The sequence below is a fragment of the Numida meleagris genome, chromosome 1 (assembly GCF_002078875.1).
Source record: "Numida meleagris isolate 19003 breed g44 Domestic line chromosome 1, NumMel1.0, whole genome shotgun sequence".
NCBI lineage: Eukaryota > Metazoa > Chordata > Aves > Galliformes > Numididae > Numida > Numida meleagris.
The window spans coordinates 76,360,569-76,378,126 of record NC_034409.1 but is presented as its reverse complement, the minus strand read 5'-3'; the positions used below and the strand labels follow the sequence as shown (position 1 = coordinate 76,378,126).

The following is a 17,558-nucleotide window of genomic DNA, read 5'->3' as shown; positions in this document are numbered from 1 at the left end:
TGTTGGTTACCATGTCACCTCTACCTCTCCCAAACAGGAAACTGCATTACAATTCTCCAAGGATCTTATTATTTTCACATTAGAAAATCAACTGATTTGTTCCAGATGAATGCTGCAGATTATTCTGGTACGCAAGGTGATATCCTTGTCTACCACTGAGCTAAGGCTTCAGCGTATCAGGTTAGCAAACAACTACGTATGTGAGAAACCCCTCAGCTTCTGTACCCAATATTGAGTTCCATAAGCACGATATACCAAGAGATCTGATAACATAAGATTTATGTTGCTGCCGGAAGTAGTAACAGGATACACACCTATACGACTGGGAACAGAAGTTTGTGAGATGGGAGAAGACATGTCTCTGACAGCTAAAACTCTACTAGAGGATATCACTTTGGCTGAGGAACTGTAAGTAACGTGCTCACAGTAAGTTCTTGGCATTTGATGGCATATAATATGAAGATCTTACCACGTGGCCACCAGAGAATGAATGTTTTTACTGATGGAACTCTCCCTGGTTCTATTAATTCCAGATGACTGATTCTGCTTTTGACAGAAAAACGAATCCTATTGGGAAGGTTCATTGCATACCAGTCTCAAAAATATTTATCATGGGATGCATCCAAAAATACAAGTCAGCAAAGCACTGTTGTGTGTACAGCTTGATAGTTCTACAAAAGAAAAGATTAATTTGGACACTGTTGCCAGAATGGCAAAAAGCAGGAACTGTCTCAAATGAAACTGCTTTTGTACATACAAAATATTTAGATCCTTTTACTTTAGAGTGTGCATGCCTGGTTCATTAGATCTTATCCACTGCACTTGCTAAGAAATCGGTATTTCATAAAGGCAGAGTGGTAATGATGTCTTTTAACAAAAATCATATTTTCAACATTAAAAGGAGATTACAGTAATGGAAAAGACTTTTGTTGGGTAGTCTCATCACTACAGCAGCACACTGGAGATTTTTGGTTTGAACTATTATTTCTAGAGGCTTCTTTCCAGTCCCTCGAATGGGTAGATATTTAACTTAAATTAAATCAGAGTCCTACGAAATAAGCAAATAAAACAATTTGTAAAGAATTGTGTCTAGAAAGGAGAAATCTTTTTCTTGCCATTCAACAGGAATACACAGGAATGATCTTTTCATTGTATAGACACTCAGAGGTTTGAAGATAATTAGAAAAATTATTTTATTACTCTGGGAACTACAAATATCTACCTAAATAGAAATTAAAGTATCCATTTACACCTCTGTCACACATATTTGAACACTCAAAAAAATCTGTTTGGAACATGCTCTAACACACAGAAACTTATCTTCATTTTCTGATACATCTAGTAACAGATCCACTATTATATAAAAAAATGTTAATCACATTAATGCAAAATGGGGAACTTGACTGTTTGCATAAAAGACCTGAAGCCTACCTAAGGGGACTAATACTTCAGTTTCGTGAGAACTGAAACAGTAGATATCAATGGCATAAACTTGGAAAGCTTACAGCAGTGAACTGACCACTCAAATTTCTGTACGGAAGCTGAAAGTGCTTTGATTTTTTTATTTTTATTTTTAGATAGTGAATCTGTATTTTCAGTATGCGCTCTTATTGTTTCAAGATAAACTGGTAGAGTCACGGGTTTCACTAATCCTGCATTCAGAAAACTCACAAATTGTCTTTGTAACAGAACTGCACACCAACCACTAGAAAGTAGTGCTTACACTCTTGCCTTTTAGAATCATAGAACCAGCTAGGTTGGAAAAGACCTACAAGATCATCCATACCAACCATCCACCTACCACCAATAACCCCACTAAACCATGTCTCTCAACACAACATCTAAATGTTTTTCAGGCAATTTAATCATCTTCATTGGCTTATTCTTGTGGTGAAACTGCTGAAAGTACAATCTTGAAATTGAGACTAGAAATACACAAAGCATCCAAGACGCAGAAGAACATTAGGTCCATACACAAGCAAAAGAACTTTGTCTATTTTGTCTTCCTTTCCCGAAATACTAGATGTTTGCTTTTTTTTTATCTGCTATTAAGCACTATGAGTGACCTTTCCAAAGAAATATTATAATCACAACTTCTCATTCTCAAGTGGGAATAAGTCAACTCATACTTTACCCCAGTAAGTATCAAGTTCTAATTTCATCCTCTCCCCCAGACCCAATGCAATCATTCAGTCCCACTACATTTTTCTTCAATTCTTCTGTCAGGCCCCAGTTTTCTACTTTGAATCTCTATGTGGACAAAGCTGCTTCCTGTAGTCAACCAGTTTCTCCAGGGCAAGAGAGAGACATCATCCTCAAACCCAAGATTACTCTTGTTCAATAGCTGTTAGAAATGAACCTTGCCAAATGTTTTATTTGATGTATTGTGCATATAGCCATCAGGTCATCTTTGTGTATCATGATGATCATTTAAAAAAAAAAACATACTGGGAAATCTTCAGTATCTGTGTTCAACAACTTTATTCCCTCCTCTAGTTTCTCTTAATCTGCACAATTATCTCATCAAACATAGGACTCTGTAGTTCTTTGATCCTGCACTGAATCCTTTTAAAAGACTCTGTCTTCTTAGTCACCTTCTAGTCCACTGATAAAGCAGAAAACAAGAATAGATGCCAGCAATGCAGATCAAGAATTCAAATCCCAGAACATGCTAATTGCTGAAATTTTCAGGTACTGAAGTAGTATACGTGTACAGTCTATGTGTTAGTTGAACACACCACAAAAGAGTTGACTGACCAACTACCAGTAGCTCACAAAAATATTTTATGAAGTCATTGATACACAGCAATTCTGAAACATAGCCTCAAAGTATTAATATTAAACAAATTCTTTATGTTCATTATGCTAAAGAACACACTGGCATATATTCTGTGTTGCTCTGGGAAATAAAGAAAGGGCTACAAAAGCAATCCTGCAAAAATGACCAGCAGATAGCACAATTTTTACCATGTTTAAGAGGATGCTGTTGCTTTCCAGTCAGTTTCCTAGCTGCAAAATACTTCCTACTCTAGATTCTCTGAAATTTAATATACAGTACTTTCCATCCAGCCATAACTCATTACTTTTGCTAGCAAAATCTCCATAGTACAGGAAAAAAGCACAAAATTCTAAATTTAAAAAACAGCAGGAAGCTCCATTAGATTTCAGAGAGACCTAACAGTTCTGACAATGCGTACTTCACCTGGGGTTTTGCTTATTTTCATTTGACTGATTGTACTAGAGAAATGCAGTATTTGTTTTCTTGATTTTACTTTGTATTTAAGAATTTTAAATACTGTGGATGTGTTATAGCTCATCGTTGAAAAGCAGGTTTTTTTCACAATAGTCTGAAAGAGATAACTTTAAAAACGAAGACCTTCTTGAATTTTTAAACTTTCTTCTAGTAATACAAGTGTGCAAGAGAATTTTGCAATTGCTAAAAATTGAAGGAACTGATTTTATTTTTAAATACCTTCAAACATACATGCGCTCTTCACACTAGTAGCACATTTTAAGTTATCAACCAAAGCAAGCTATCTAGGCCATCCTGCTGTAATCCTGCACCAGCCACACTGATAAGAAGTTTTATTTTCCTTCCTGTCCGAGCAGAATAAGTACAACAAATTGCAAGACTTCTGACAGGCATAATTTTTAACAACTTTAAAATCAGTTCTTTATACAACCACCCAGCACAGAAACAAATCCATACAGACACAAATCTGTGCAGGGACATTCCTAACTTGCCTGCACTGGCCAAAGCACTAATCAACTTTCAATCTGATCAAGTCATGGAAAATTAGTTTGCCAAAAGGACATGCGATGTCTTAATGAAAATGAGTCCATCTTGACTTTATGTAGATGTCATTCAGCAACAATGAGATGACAATCATCAAAAAAGCACAGTGAAATAGCTTAAAGCCAACATAGCTGCTTTTAATAGGCTGAATTACACTTGAGAATCCAGAACATTTCAGGAGTATTGAAACAAAGCCACTTACTAAAACATATACGCGCATATGCACTCACACACATGCAGGGAGAGCTGTCTTAAATCTGAAAAAGGTAGGTAGTAGTATTTATAGCATTTCTTTTTTTATTGTGATTAAAGCCAGACACAGCAAGCCATAAAAAACAGTGCAAAAATCTTAACAAAATATAGAAATATTACTTACAACTGATGCCCTATCCAAGTGACTGTGAAAACAAAAATAATATATTGAAAGCAGAAAGGAAATTGCTTCAATTTGTTTTTAAATGCTGAAAGAAATTCCACAGTCACAGAGGACAGCCAATTTAGCTAGATCAGAAATAGTGCAATTACAAAAATAAATGAGATTAGCATGGAAATCATGAACAGTAACTATGAAAAGAAGAGTTAAGCAGTATAAAAAGACCTCCACATGATTAAATATTTTTTCTTCTGCACAGCTCTTTTCTCTATATATACACAAAACAGAACTCAGATACAGGACTGCCACTTTTTTAAAACCCAATTTCTTAAGAGAATAAGACTTAAGCAATCATGCTGTCTATACTTCTATCACATACATTTTCACTACCCTTTGAATCCATTGTCTAACTTCAAACTTGATTTCACAGAGTTGGAAGAATCAGCTATTTCAGACCTCTACTTTTTGTGAAAAACGAAATCAGTGTCTCTGTAAGGAAGATGGACACAAATTACTATTCCAACTGACTAGAAAGGCAGTTTAATCCATTCCTTTATTTCTTCAAAGAGGTAGCATTTAGCACACAGGTGGCTCCAAACCAAACACTGCAATACACACAGTCAAATTAGAAGACAAGAGGAAGTTCACAGCAACGTATGCATGAGAGAGGAGCAGAGGGTAGTATAAGGCTATGGCAGTCAGAAAGCCACAGGAAACCATTAGTTTTGCAGCTGTTACTTCTCAGCATTGTTAGAAGCTTCTTGAGCATCATTCAAAGACCATGATGAAAGCACATTTTAATCACTTATCTTCTCGGTACATTTATAAAAATGTTTCCAAAATTTCCTCCACTAATATCAAATTATCTCATCTCTTAAAAAAAATATCTCCCCTCTAAAAGGTACCATATTAGAATTCACATTTTAAAAGAAGATGCACTCAAAAGTTTTATGGAAAGTCAGATTAAGTTCACTTTCACTGGCAGATCTCCAGTTCCCCAATCAGAGTTTTGTTTCTCACTCACTTGATGCATCCAGCCTCAGCAGTGATTTGTTCTGCAGGTGTCAGACACTTTAACATGGACATTCAGAGAGCAGCGGTGACACACTTAAAGATGGCTTACAACAACTTTTGCTTAAAAGTCTTGCTCATCTTTTTGGAACAGAACCAAAATCTTGCTGTGTTGAAAACAACTTTTCAAATATTAATAAAACATCTCCTTTCAAGCCTGTGTCATGAAGCTTAAAAAGTTTTTAAACTGCTCAGGAAGCAAGCGTGCTGCAAAGTCAGCATCTTCTTCACAACTGACTTTTTCTGTGAGCAATACTCAACCTTTTAACTCAATACAGGGTACAATTAGGACTGCCTTATTACATGACTGTGTATCACAATGAATACAGGACAAGTAGAACAAAGCTCCAGAGGACTCTCAGACTTTGCCAAAGTATCTTTGAAGTCCATAACACAAGAACTATTTCACTCTATTTACTTAACTGCACATTTGTTACTTTCTGGTAAAGCTTCCTTTTAGCTGACAGGCTTAGACAACAGATTCCACAGAATGGCTGAGGTTGGCAGGGACCTCCGAAGGTCACCTAGTCCTGCTCAAGCAGGGTCACTGACAGCAAGCAGCCTAGGCCCACATCCAGACTGCTCCTGAAGATCCCTAAGGAGACTCCAAAACTTCTGAGCAACCTTTGCAGGTGCTCTCTCAGTACAAAATTGCTTCTTGATGTTCACAGGAAAGATCCTACACGTTTTAGTTTGTGCCCCCTGTCTCTTGTCCTGGCATAGGGCACCACAGGAAAAAAAAAAACGCCTGGCTCTGTCCCTCCCTTCAAGTATTTATAAACATTGTTAAGATCCAACACTCTCACCCCATTCCACCCCTTCAGCTAAGAAGACCCAGTTCTCTCAGCATTCCCTCTCATGAGAGGTAGTCCAGTCTGATAATCATCCTCATGATTATCCCATCACTGACCGGGTTCTCTCCAGTATAAGGTTGTTCCCCATCAATACAGGGCTTTGCACTTTCTGTTGAACTTCAAAAGGTTCTTATCAGCCAGTTTCTCCAGCCTCTTGATGGAGCACAAGTCCAGGTTCCTCACAATGGCAGCACAGCCAACCCTCTGTTGTTTCAGCCACTCCTCCCAGTTTTGTGATAGCAGCAGACTTGCACTGTCAACAAAACCATTGATGAAGATGTTCAACAGGACCACGCCCAGCCAACTCCCTCCTCACTCATGAGCCCATGTAATGACATTTGGGCTTACAGTCTTATGTATGTCTGGATTCTTTAAGCATCCCCTGACCTAACCCTCTTCCACTGATGAAGTGTCTTCCTTGCTCCAGCCTTTCTCTGTGACCTTCTGGGCCTAGGATTCCTGATGACCAGCCTTACTAGTAAAGAAAGACAAAGACATCCATTTCCTCAGTCCTTTCCATCTCTTATATAACCAGGTTTCTTGTTTCACTCAGCAACAGGCCCACATTTTCCTTAGTCTTCCATTTGTCATCTGCACACTTAGAGAAGCCCTTCTTGTCATCTTTGATATCTCCTGCCCAATTCCATTTGGGCTTTCACTTTCCTAATCTCATCCTTACATCTTCAGACAGTGTCACTGTATTCATTCCAGGTTACTTGTTTTTGCTTCCACCTTCTGTATACTTTCTTCTTGTGATCAAGTTTGGCCAGGAGCATCTTGCACATCCAAGCAAGTTTCCTGGCATTTTTGCTGGACTTCTTTGTTAGGATGGACTCATCTTTAGCTTGGAGGAGGTAATCACTGAATATTAACCAGTTTTCTTGGGCTCCAATTCCCTCCAGGACTATACGCCATGGGTCTCCAGCAACTACATCTTTGAAGAGGCCAAAGTCCACTCTCCTGAAGTCCATCACTATGATTTTGCTTCTCCCCTGCTCCCTCCCTTCAAGATCCTGAACTCCACTATCTCACAGTCACTGAAACCAAGGCTGCCTTTGACCTGCATATCCCCAACAGGCCCCCCCCTTGTTGGTATGAGATCTAGCAGAACATCTCTCCTCACTGGCTCCTCTATCACTTGGGTGATATCAATCAATTCGTTCCAGAAACTACTCAGTTTGCTCATGTCCTGCTGTGCTGTCAACACAGGCCCTGAAAAATACGAAGAACTGCAGAAAGGAATGCCAGTCCATAAGACTTAAATGTTTCTACACAAATACAGGTAGCATGGGAAATAAGTAAGAGAAACTGGAGTTTTCAGTCCAGCCTCAGATCTGTAATATGGCAGGCCTCAGTGAGACACGTTGGGGTAGCTCACACAATTGGAGGGCTGAGACAGATGACTACAGGCTCTTTAGGAGAGATGAGCAGGGAGAGGGCTTTGTTGCCCTTCTCCAGACATGCTCCAGGGTCTCAATGCCTTTATTGTAGTGAGAGGCCTGAAACTGAACACAGTACTCAAGGTGCGGCCTCACTAGAGCTGAATACAGGGGACAATCACTTCCCTGGTCCTACTGGCTACACTATTTCTGATACAAGCCAGGATGCCTTTGGCCTTCTTGGCCACCTGGGCACACTGCTGGCTCACATTCAGCCAAACGTTGATCATCATCCCCAGACTCTTTTCCTCTACGCAGCTTTCCAGCTACTCTGCCTCAAGACTGTCGCACTGCATGGGGTTACTGTGGCCAAAGTATAGGACCCAGCACTTGGTCTTGTTGAACTTCATCTCATTGGCCTCAGCCCATCAATCCAGCCTGTTCAGGTCTCTCTGTAGGGCCTTCCAACCCTCAGGAAGATGATACATCCTGCCTAACCTAGCACTGTCTGTAAACTTACTGAAGGATTCCCTCATCCAAATGATCAATAAAGATATTAAACAGGATGGGCCCCAATACTGACCCCTTGGGAACAGAGCTCACGACCAGTCACCAGCTGGATTTAACTCCATTCACCACCACTCTCTTGTCCCAGCGATACAGTCAGGTTTTCACCCATGAAAGAGTGTAGCTGTCCAAGTTATAGACTGCCCACTTCTCCAGGAGAATACTGTGGGAGACAGCGTCAGAAGCTTTGCTGAAGTCTAGGCAGACTACATCAACAGCCTCTCTGTCATCCCACCAGGTAGGTCACCTGGTCATAGAAGGAGATGAGGTTGGTAAGGCAGGACATGCCTTTCATGAACCTGGCTGGGCCTGATCTCCTGGTTGTCCCACACATACCATGTGATTGCACTCAAGATGATCTATTCTTGAATTTTTCCTAGCACTTAGGTCAGGCTGACAGGCATCTAGTTCCTGGATCCTCCTTACAATTGTTCTTAAGGAAGAATCTAACATCAGCAAGTCTCCAGTCAAGAATGGCTTAAGTTGGAGGGGACCTTAAAGATCATCCAGTTTCAACTCCACTGCCATGGGCAGGGTTGCCAAACGCTAGATCAGGCTACCCAGGATCCCACCCAATCTGGTCTTGAACACCTCCAGAGATGGCGCATCCGCAACTTCTCTGGGAAATCTGTTTGAGTGCCTCAACATCCTACAAATAAAAAATTTCTTCCTAACATCTAACTTAGATCTGCATTCTTCTACTTTAAAGCCATTCCCCCTGGCCCTATCACTATCAGGCCATATAGAAATGTTGATCCCCTTCCTGCCTGTATGCTCTCTTTAAGTATTGGAAGGCCAGAATGAGATCTCCCCAGAGCCTTCTCTTCACCAAACTAAACAGGCCCAACTCTCTCAATCCTTCTTCATAGGATTCACAGGAGAGGTGCTCCAGCTCTTTCATAATCTTCGTGGACCTCCTCTGGATCCGCTCCGACAGCTACGCATCCTTCCCATACTGAGGGCCCTAGGCTTGGACACAATACTCCAAATGAGATCTCTCAAGGGCAGAGTAGACAGGGACAATCACCTCCCTCTCCCTGCTGGCCACACCTCTCTTTTCATGCAGCTAAGGATATCACTGGCCTTCCAGGCTGCAAGTACACACTGCTGGCTCATCAGGACTCCCAAGTCCTTCTCGACAGGGCTGCTCTTAATGAGCTCTTCTCTCAGTCTGTACTCACATCCAGGATTGTCTGAACCCAAGAGCAACACCTCACACTTGGCTTTGTTAAACCTCATTAGATTTTTATTTGTCCACTTTTTGAACCTGTCCAGATTCCTCTGGATGATGTCCCTGTCTTCTATTGTGTCAGGTGCACCACTCAGCTTGCAGTCACTGGCAAACTTGCTGAGGGAACGCTCAATTCCACTGTCTATGTCATTGATAAAGAAGTCGAAGAGCACTTGTCCCAGGATGGGCCCCTGAGGGACACCACTTGTGACTGGCCTCCACCTGGATGTAGAGACATGGACACTCCTCTGGCTACGACTATCCAACCAATTATTCATCCAACTAACAGTCCAGCCTTCAAATTCATCTCTCTCCAATTTTGAGTTAAGGATGTGGTGGAGGATTATGTCAAATGTCTTGCATAAGTCCATGTAGGTGACATCAGTTGCTCTTCCTTTGTCTACTAATGCCATCACTCCATCATAGAAGGCCACCAGATTGGTCAGGCATGATCTGCTCCTGGTGAAGCCACGCTGGCTGTCTCAGATCACCTCCACGTCTCACATATGTCTTTACACCTCTTCCAGACGGATCCACTTAATGATCTTCCCAGGCAGAGACATGAGGCTCACCGACCTGTAGTTCCCCAGGTCTTCCTTTCTCTCTTCAAAAATGGGAGTGAAGTTTCCCTTTTTCCAGTCACCAGGGACTTCAACTGACATCCATGGTTTTTCAAATATGACGGAGAGTGGTTTGACAACCACATTAGCCAGTTCTTTCAGAATCCTGGGATGCACGTCATCTAGCCCCATAAAACTATACACATTCAGTCTCGTCATGTGGTCTCGGACTTGCTCTGGGACGGATTTTGCTCTCTCAATCTCCACTTAGAACTTCAGGGACATGAGAGGCATGAGAAGCCTGACTGGCTATACAGATCAAGGCAAAGAACTCATTAAGTACCTCAATCTTCTCCATGTCTGAGGAGGTCAGCTCTCCTTTTTAATTTATTATTAAATAATAATAATCAATTAAATTAAAATAACAAATTAGATTGATTTTAATTTATTAAAAATATTAATTTTATTAACAAATTATTAATTTTATTACTCCTTTGTCTATCTCTTCTGCCCAATGCATCTAAGGAGTCCCTTCTTGTAGTTTTTCCACATCCCTTGTTAAGTTCGATTCTATCTGTGCTTTGGCTTTCATGACTGTCACTGCACATCCCAATAGCATCCCTGTATTCTTTCCAGGCCACCCATCCCCACTTCCACTGCTTATACCTCTTTTTCTTATCTCTCTGGTTGACCAGGACCACTGACAGGTCGTAGGAAACAGCTTAGTAATCATGTTTATCTGCTCCCTTAGCACCCTCAGGTGGATCCCATCTGGTCCCGTGGACTTGTGACACCCAACCATGATGCAGAAGCAGACAAAATATTCTAAAAGCAGTTAGAAACGTCGTGACTGCTAGCACACGTTCTCAAGTGAGAACAAGTATATTTCAGATATCATATATTTCAAATGCTGTGTCACATGAAGGTAAATTACACCTCTTCATCTTCCCAGTCAGTCTTTTCTAAAGAGCTTGTAACTCTCCACTGCAATGCTCCACTCATGGGTGCCATCCAACCACGTCTCCCTGATTCCAAGGAGACCACAGCCCTGCTGCTGTACCCAGGTCACTGTTTCATCATGCTTATTCACCACACTGTGTACACTCAAGTACATGGACTCCAAAGACACTTCAGTATGCTAATCTCCCAGTAAGGGTTCTGGAAGTTTCTCCATGGTGTCTTGTAGGTACTTCCTTACATTCAAGTGCTAGACGCGACCCTGCTTAATCCCTGTTTCACTGCTTTTGTGATATCCCTTCAGGACATTGCTCCAGGCCTTTCATTAATCAACCCTGTCCATCACATCCTCAATGAGCTGCTGGTAGCTTTCTCTGTACCTCCTCCTCAGGTCACCCATCCTGCTGACAAAGATACCTTCATCCCACATAGTAAAGCGGAGGTTCTCTCCCCAAAGCAGATGCTGATCTGCAAATGGGGCCCCCTGGTCATAGAACCCACAACCTTGTTACCACATCTGCAGCCAATTATTGACCTATCCTATGAGTGTTGTCCTCTTTATATCCTTGTAAAATTGCAAGTCTGTATGTATTGTATTACATACTATGTCATGTAAAACTAATATGATCATGATTTCAACAGTCCTCAGAACTGCCATTTATGGACTCAATCAAAATTAGCACTTCACTGTTTAGAATAAAATATACACAGAATAATCTGCATGGGTTACTGGATTAAATACTCTATTTTAACAAGCATATGAAATGAAGGCCAGCAGTAAGTCAATACTATGAAATTAGTCTTAGTCTGAAATGAAAGAAACCTGAATGCTGAATAGAGTGTTTAACTGTTAAAAAAGAATTTCCCTTCTTTGACTGAGTAAAAATTTAACTCTTCAAAGAATCAAAACACATAAAAAACAGAGTAATGTCCATGACGATTATACTTAACTGTGACAAAAATTAATACTCTGAAAGCTATCCAAAGGACATATGGAAATTAAGTTTCCAAAACTTTAAGTGCTCATGCAATTTACACCTAATTTAACCTGGAAAGGAAGCCAAGGGCTTCTAAACTAACGGTTATATTTCTAATTTCCCTGCATTAGCCTCAAAAAGACATCTTAAAATCTTTTAAAAGATGAGACAAGTCTCATCTGTCCTTTTATAAAACCATTTAATCTTTACGCTAGTATGAAAAAGTCACTGTAGTACAAAGTTAGTTAATCCAAAGCTAAAGTGTACAGCAATAATCATTTTTTAGATGTGTTTATTAAAATAGTAATTGATTTAAAAATGCTAATTTTTTTAGAGCCAGAAGACCAACCTAATATACTGGAGAAGTACAACAAAGCTTGCACGGTAAGAAGGTAAGAAAAACTTTAATTCTCAAAATTGTTACTGTATAAAATAATGAGCCAAATGATGTAAATAATGAGCAATAATGACAAATGGTCATTATTTAAATAACTGAACTAATTGTTAGAACACAGACAAATCATATAATTCCATGAATTAGTTCCAGAGAACAGTGAAACAATATAAATATCAGAATTGAACAAGAAAAAAATTCAAAACCAAGACATGCAGAATCTGCTTCAAATTTATTCCATGATCTTAAGAATCTCCCCTCTCAGTGCTTAGTAAACATTTCTATTACATAAAGCTTTGAAAACACTTTATAAAACTTTTAATAGCATTCCACAATCCTAATTTACATATGTTTTTCTGAAAAAAAAGTTTTAGAATACTGAAGTACTGGCAAAACCAAGCCTTTTTATACAGCAATATGTAAAAAAGACTTCACCAAAATGGTATTTCAAAAGAAATAGCAACAGATTTTCTGTAGAAGTGATAGAAACTAGTCTGCTTCCTGACTGCAAATAGGCACACGTTTGTTACAAATTGTCCCCATCAGCTAGGCAATTCTAAATTTTCACCACTTGATATTAGGTGAAGTAGGTGGCATAAATTCATTCCTTTTGTTAATTCAAGTAGTCTAGAGCTGTTTTGTGAGCACAGAGTTCCTCAAACATGCATTAGGACACTTCAAAATAAAGCAAGGCAAGAGCCAACTGCCTCCTCAGGACCACCTGGAATTTCAAAGCCTGATAAGCAGCCTCAGATGCACTACACACTTCCCTGTATAATTTTTTTCATCTTAATCCAGGCAACCATGCTGCACGTTAGAAATGTTACGTATGCTAGATGAAGACCTATGCTAGAGATACTGTCTCCTGGAATTACTTTTTTCATTACATCTGTATCTCAACTACAGAGACTACTTATATTACTCAAGTGGTTATGAAAAAAACAGTGCGACAAGAGCTCAGCAATGATGGCAGCATATTTCAACATGTAGAATTGCATCTCTGGAATCACTGCAGCATCCTGTTATACAGTTGATATATCAAAAACAGGTTTCAGGGCAAAATATTACTCTGTCAATGTTTTATCTCAGTCACATTATATTCACTGCACATAGATGTCAAAATCTGGAAGTATGTACAGAAGTCATTAAGCAAGCAAATCAGCAACAACACTGGGTTCAGCAGCACTGATTTGTCCATTCTGACTAGCAGGCCTTTAATTTTTATATTCTACAGTCAAATGCATGAAGGGGTAGAAGTGATGATCTCATGCATCAAAGAAGTTACATTTTAGACCTCACTGGATACCAACAACAGTATCAACAAGATTGACTCAATGAAGGCAACTCACACAACAAAGAATCTTTTGGTCATGCTAGTGCAATCCAGAATTATCAAGAACAACAGTCATACCGCTGAAGAGTGCTCCGTAGAAAAATATGATATCCTAGCTTAAGTACCTCCCCAGTTAATGCACAATTCCACGAAATCTTTGGTCTGGCTATGAAAAGCTACACACTTCAGAAGCCACAATAGCAGCCGTAAACAAATAACGCAGTAAGAAAAGATCTCGACAATGTTCTCCACACTTAAACTGATAAATGAACAACAAAAACTAGAATAATCCTTCTACAGCATCAGATATGTGGCAATGGCAGGTAAGAATCACAAGAGTTAAGCCATGCAGACAAACTGCTACACCTTCAGGCGCAGATCAGAAGAACTGTCCAAACTTCACTTTTCTTTGTTATCATCACGAAAATTTGTTTTAACTTGAAGCAATTGTCTCCTCACAAAGGTATATCTGCTGACAAAATAACTTCAGTAATACGTATTACCAGTCTGATTTTCAACCTTCCCTCTTGTTCTAGGTTTCATTTAACTGAACTTGAGGTTTTTTTTTCCCATTCCAGTTCATCATTACTAGCCATGCTCAGTGCTTGATCAAATTCTTTTTTTTTCTACCCATTAAATCCATCAGTGCCAAACTCAAAACCCATTTATTTACAGTAAATTCCAGTTAAAATTAAGAAGTGTTGCCAATTGCATGACCTTATCATTCACTAGTCATGTTCATCCTACAGAAGACATTATAAAAAGCAAATTTGACTGTATAGTCTCACAGGAAATTTGAGGACACTCTAGTTTTTAAAAACAGTAGAGTTTTTGAAGTCCATAATTCTTTGCCGTCCTTTGGATAACAACAAGAAAGGAGGATGGTGTGGACCCCATTTTACAAACTAACTTAAGCCAGAAATGTTTCTGCAGTAATCACCAACGAAATATGCCTACCTTCACAGAAAGGACTTGCTCCCTGTAGGTTCAAATAATGATACAGCTCCACAGACATAAAGAACTGCTTATTACTTGCTAAGAATGGATTTAATGTAGCCATCATTAACATTCATAGTAAAATTCTAACCTGGGTGACCTACCTCCCATATGCCACATACTCCAGCTGTGGTAATTCCCTGTTACTAGGACAGCTATATGACTGACATTTATTTATGAGCTTACTAAACTCAGTGAAACTAAGCACTGTGGTCCCAGATGTTCTTTACATGCAGATTTTGTTTCCCTACATCTGGTCTGAACAATTTCTGTCTGTAAAGCTGATTTGGGGGCATAAAACTAATCAAATCTGGGGAGATGTGAGGGTTAGGGAGGGAAAAAAAGGTCCTAAGATGTTTCTGCCAGACTAGTTAAAAATACAGACTCAGAAAAATGCCTGGTGTAAATAATAAGCTGGCATTGCCCTGGCAAAAGATTGCCATGAATCTCTCAGGTGAAAAGGATAAGATTAGAATCAGTAATTCCCCATGGCATAGGCTGCCACAGAATCAAAAGCTTAAGCCAACATATTAGTTTGAATATTTTACAGGTAAATGAGACAACCTACTTAAATAACTCCTAAAAATAGGAGTTCATTTAAAACTTAATTTGAAAAACAAATACTAACTTGGCAATTCACAAATGTTAGAAGTAGGTCATTTTTTCCCCATCTTCTCATCTCACTTTTTAAAATATTTATCTTGTGACACACTAACCGACCATATTCTTTCAACAGAACCTGACAAAGTCAAATATACTGTCCATTTGTTAATGACAAACTTTGATCCACATATCACCAAATTCAAGAAATCTACCACCATTTTTAAGTTGTTATCCCAAGAAATATGAACACCCTAGCTCCAGAAGAAACGCAATAAAACTTCAATGTTCATTAATACTTGATTTGTACTTTTGACTCACTGTTAATTAAGATCTGTAGTCCTATTTTTCTTATACTGTTTAATGTAACAACAACTGAATATCATATAAATAAATACTACCAGATAAAGGTTGTAGTTGTATTTACCTCTTTAATTTTGTTCCTCTTCTCTCGAATATCCGGGTCTGCTGGTTCTCCACTGTTTATCCCTATTAGATTTGGTAAAGGAACAGGGGGCAGTGGCTTGCTGTCTTTCTTTTTCAATTCTTGCACTACTTTGTTCTTTTCTGTTTGAATCTCAGCTTGAATCTCATCACGTGATTTCTTCAATTTCTCCTTCGCCTCTTCCAGGGCCTTTTCATGATCTGCTCGGATCTTATTTCTCAGACGTTCCTCTTCTTCTCTAGAGACACAAATGCTAGTCAGCAACTCATTACTAAAAAAAAAATACATCAGTTATAAACAAATTGCAGCTTCAAAACAGAAACCATATTCCAAGGTGGTTTATTCTAGTAATTCTAGTGATTCTGACAAGTTTACTTTCCACACTATTTTTGTCATGAACCTCAGAAGATGAGAAGCACACATTCCATTGTATTGTGAAAAAACGGAGTTTTCTGGATTACACCTTTGCCCATCTACTCAAGAATTTAGAAAGAGAAAAGACCTACATCCGGTACCTCAGTTACACGATGTGCACATAAGTGCATCTAACAGTCATTTGGTCTCAAAAATGTAAATATAATCAAAGGGGTTCTTCCTCACCTTCTGCACAACAAGTATATCATATGTCAAGATCTGAAGTAATGACTACAGAAAATTGCAGTTTACGAACAATGAGGCTGCAGCATTAGCTGCAAATCCCAACGCATTATGTTTTGTCTTGAATTCAATACTTTTCATTTCAAACAGTATGGTCTATGAATCTCACAAGTTAAGGCAGAGATTATAAAGCAATTTAAGAACAAAGACTTTTAATAAAGTATGACTTTGAAAATCACTGTTCCAAAAACAATAACTTGTTCTAAGCACAATCTTCCATTGTGATCTTTAACGAACAACAGAACTTGAGTTTAAGACAGTAATCTTTATTTTTTGTGTCTGAAAGTCGGTGTTGAGAGGTTATTCTAACATCAAATGAAAAGTGGCCTAAAATACATCAAGGCATTAGAAAAATACACATCAGATTTAGTGTAACACAATCTTTTTACACTTAGAAGGACACAGAGTTGTTCAACAATGTAAGACAAGACAGTTGCAGGGACTAAAACAATATACTCTCTTCCTTCTGCCTCCCTGGACAAAAATGCTTCTTCCTCCAAAAAGAAGAAGAAGGAGGAAGATAGTGAATAATAGAAAGCAAAGAAGGCATGCAGCATACCAAGTCAGAGACATCAAGCTTGGCCTAACTGCTTTCAGAAGTTGTCCTAAATCACATTTTTTTCCAATACATTGAAGAAGTACTGCCCCCCAACAAAAAGAGGCAGACACCATCTGACACACGACAATGAAAAGCCAATCCAAAATTTAGTGAAAACACAAACACTAGTTAACAATTATACTTACAAAAAATGGCTTTTTTTCCTACAAAGCTTATTAAAAATATTTGGCAGCTATGATAAACCACTAACATTCCAGAGATTCAACCAAACTAAGTATCAGATTGAGGTGCTGTGCAAGAATATTTAGGTTGCAATATTTAGGGATATGGACAGACCTCACCAAGCTTTCCAAGTATAGCAGAACAGTTTTTATTAACCTCATAAATCAAGAGCATGTCCTGTTGATTACAAAGCACTGCTTCTTTGACTTTTTTTTTTGTAAAGATGTAAAGAATAAAGCCAATATGTTATGTTTTATACAAGGGCTGCTCTGAAAGTAATGTCTCCCATTTTATTATGTTGGCCCACAACATCAGAGGCAGATGGTGTTGGTATGGTAGCAGAGGCTGAACCTTCCCATCAATATTCCATTACATTTTGTTGTCATATGGCAGACAGTAGCAGAGGGGCAGTCTGACAAAATGGCATCTGACATGGAAGCGTATACGAAGCAAAGGTGTGGAACTGAACTCCTCCGTACAGAAAAAATGGCACCCACTGACATCCACTGATGCTTGCTGAATGTTTATGGAGATCAAACAGTGGATGTGAGCACAGCGAGGTAGTGGGTGGTGCGTTTCAGCAGTGG

At 39.1% G+C, this 17,558-nt stretch overlaps 1 protein-coding gene across 1 annotated transcript in view; it reads right to left on the bottom strand.

Annotated features, from left to right (window-relative positions):
- Window positions 1–17,558, bottom strand: part of MAN1A2 (mannosidase alpha class 1A member 2) — a 143,887-nt gene that overhangs the window by 94,913 nt on the left and 31,416 nt on the right. The window contains exon 2 of the mRNA XM_021396810.1: window positions 15,516–15,771. Coding sequence (XP_021252485.1) covers window positions 15,516–15,771 — 256 coding nt within the window. The remainder of the gene's footprint in view (window positions 1–15,515; window positions 15,772–17,558) is intronic.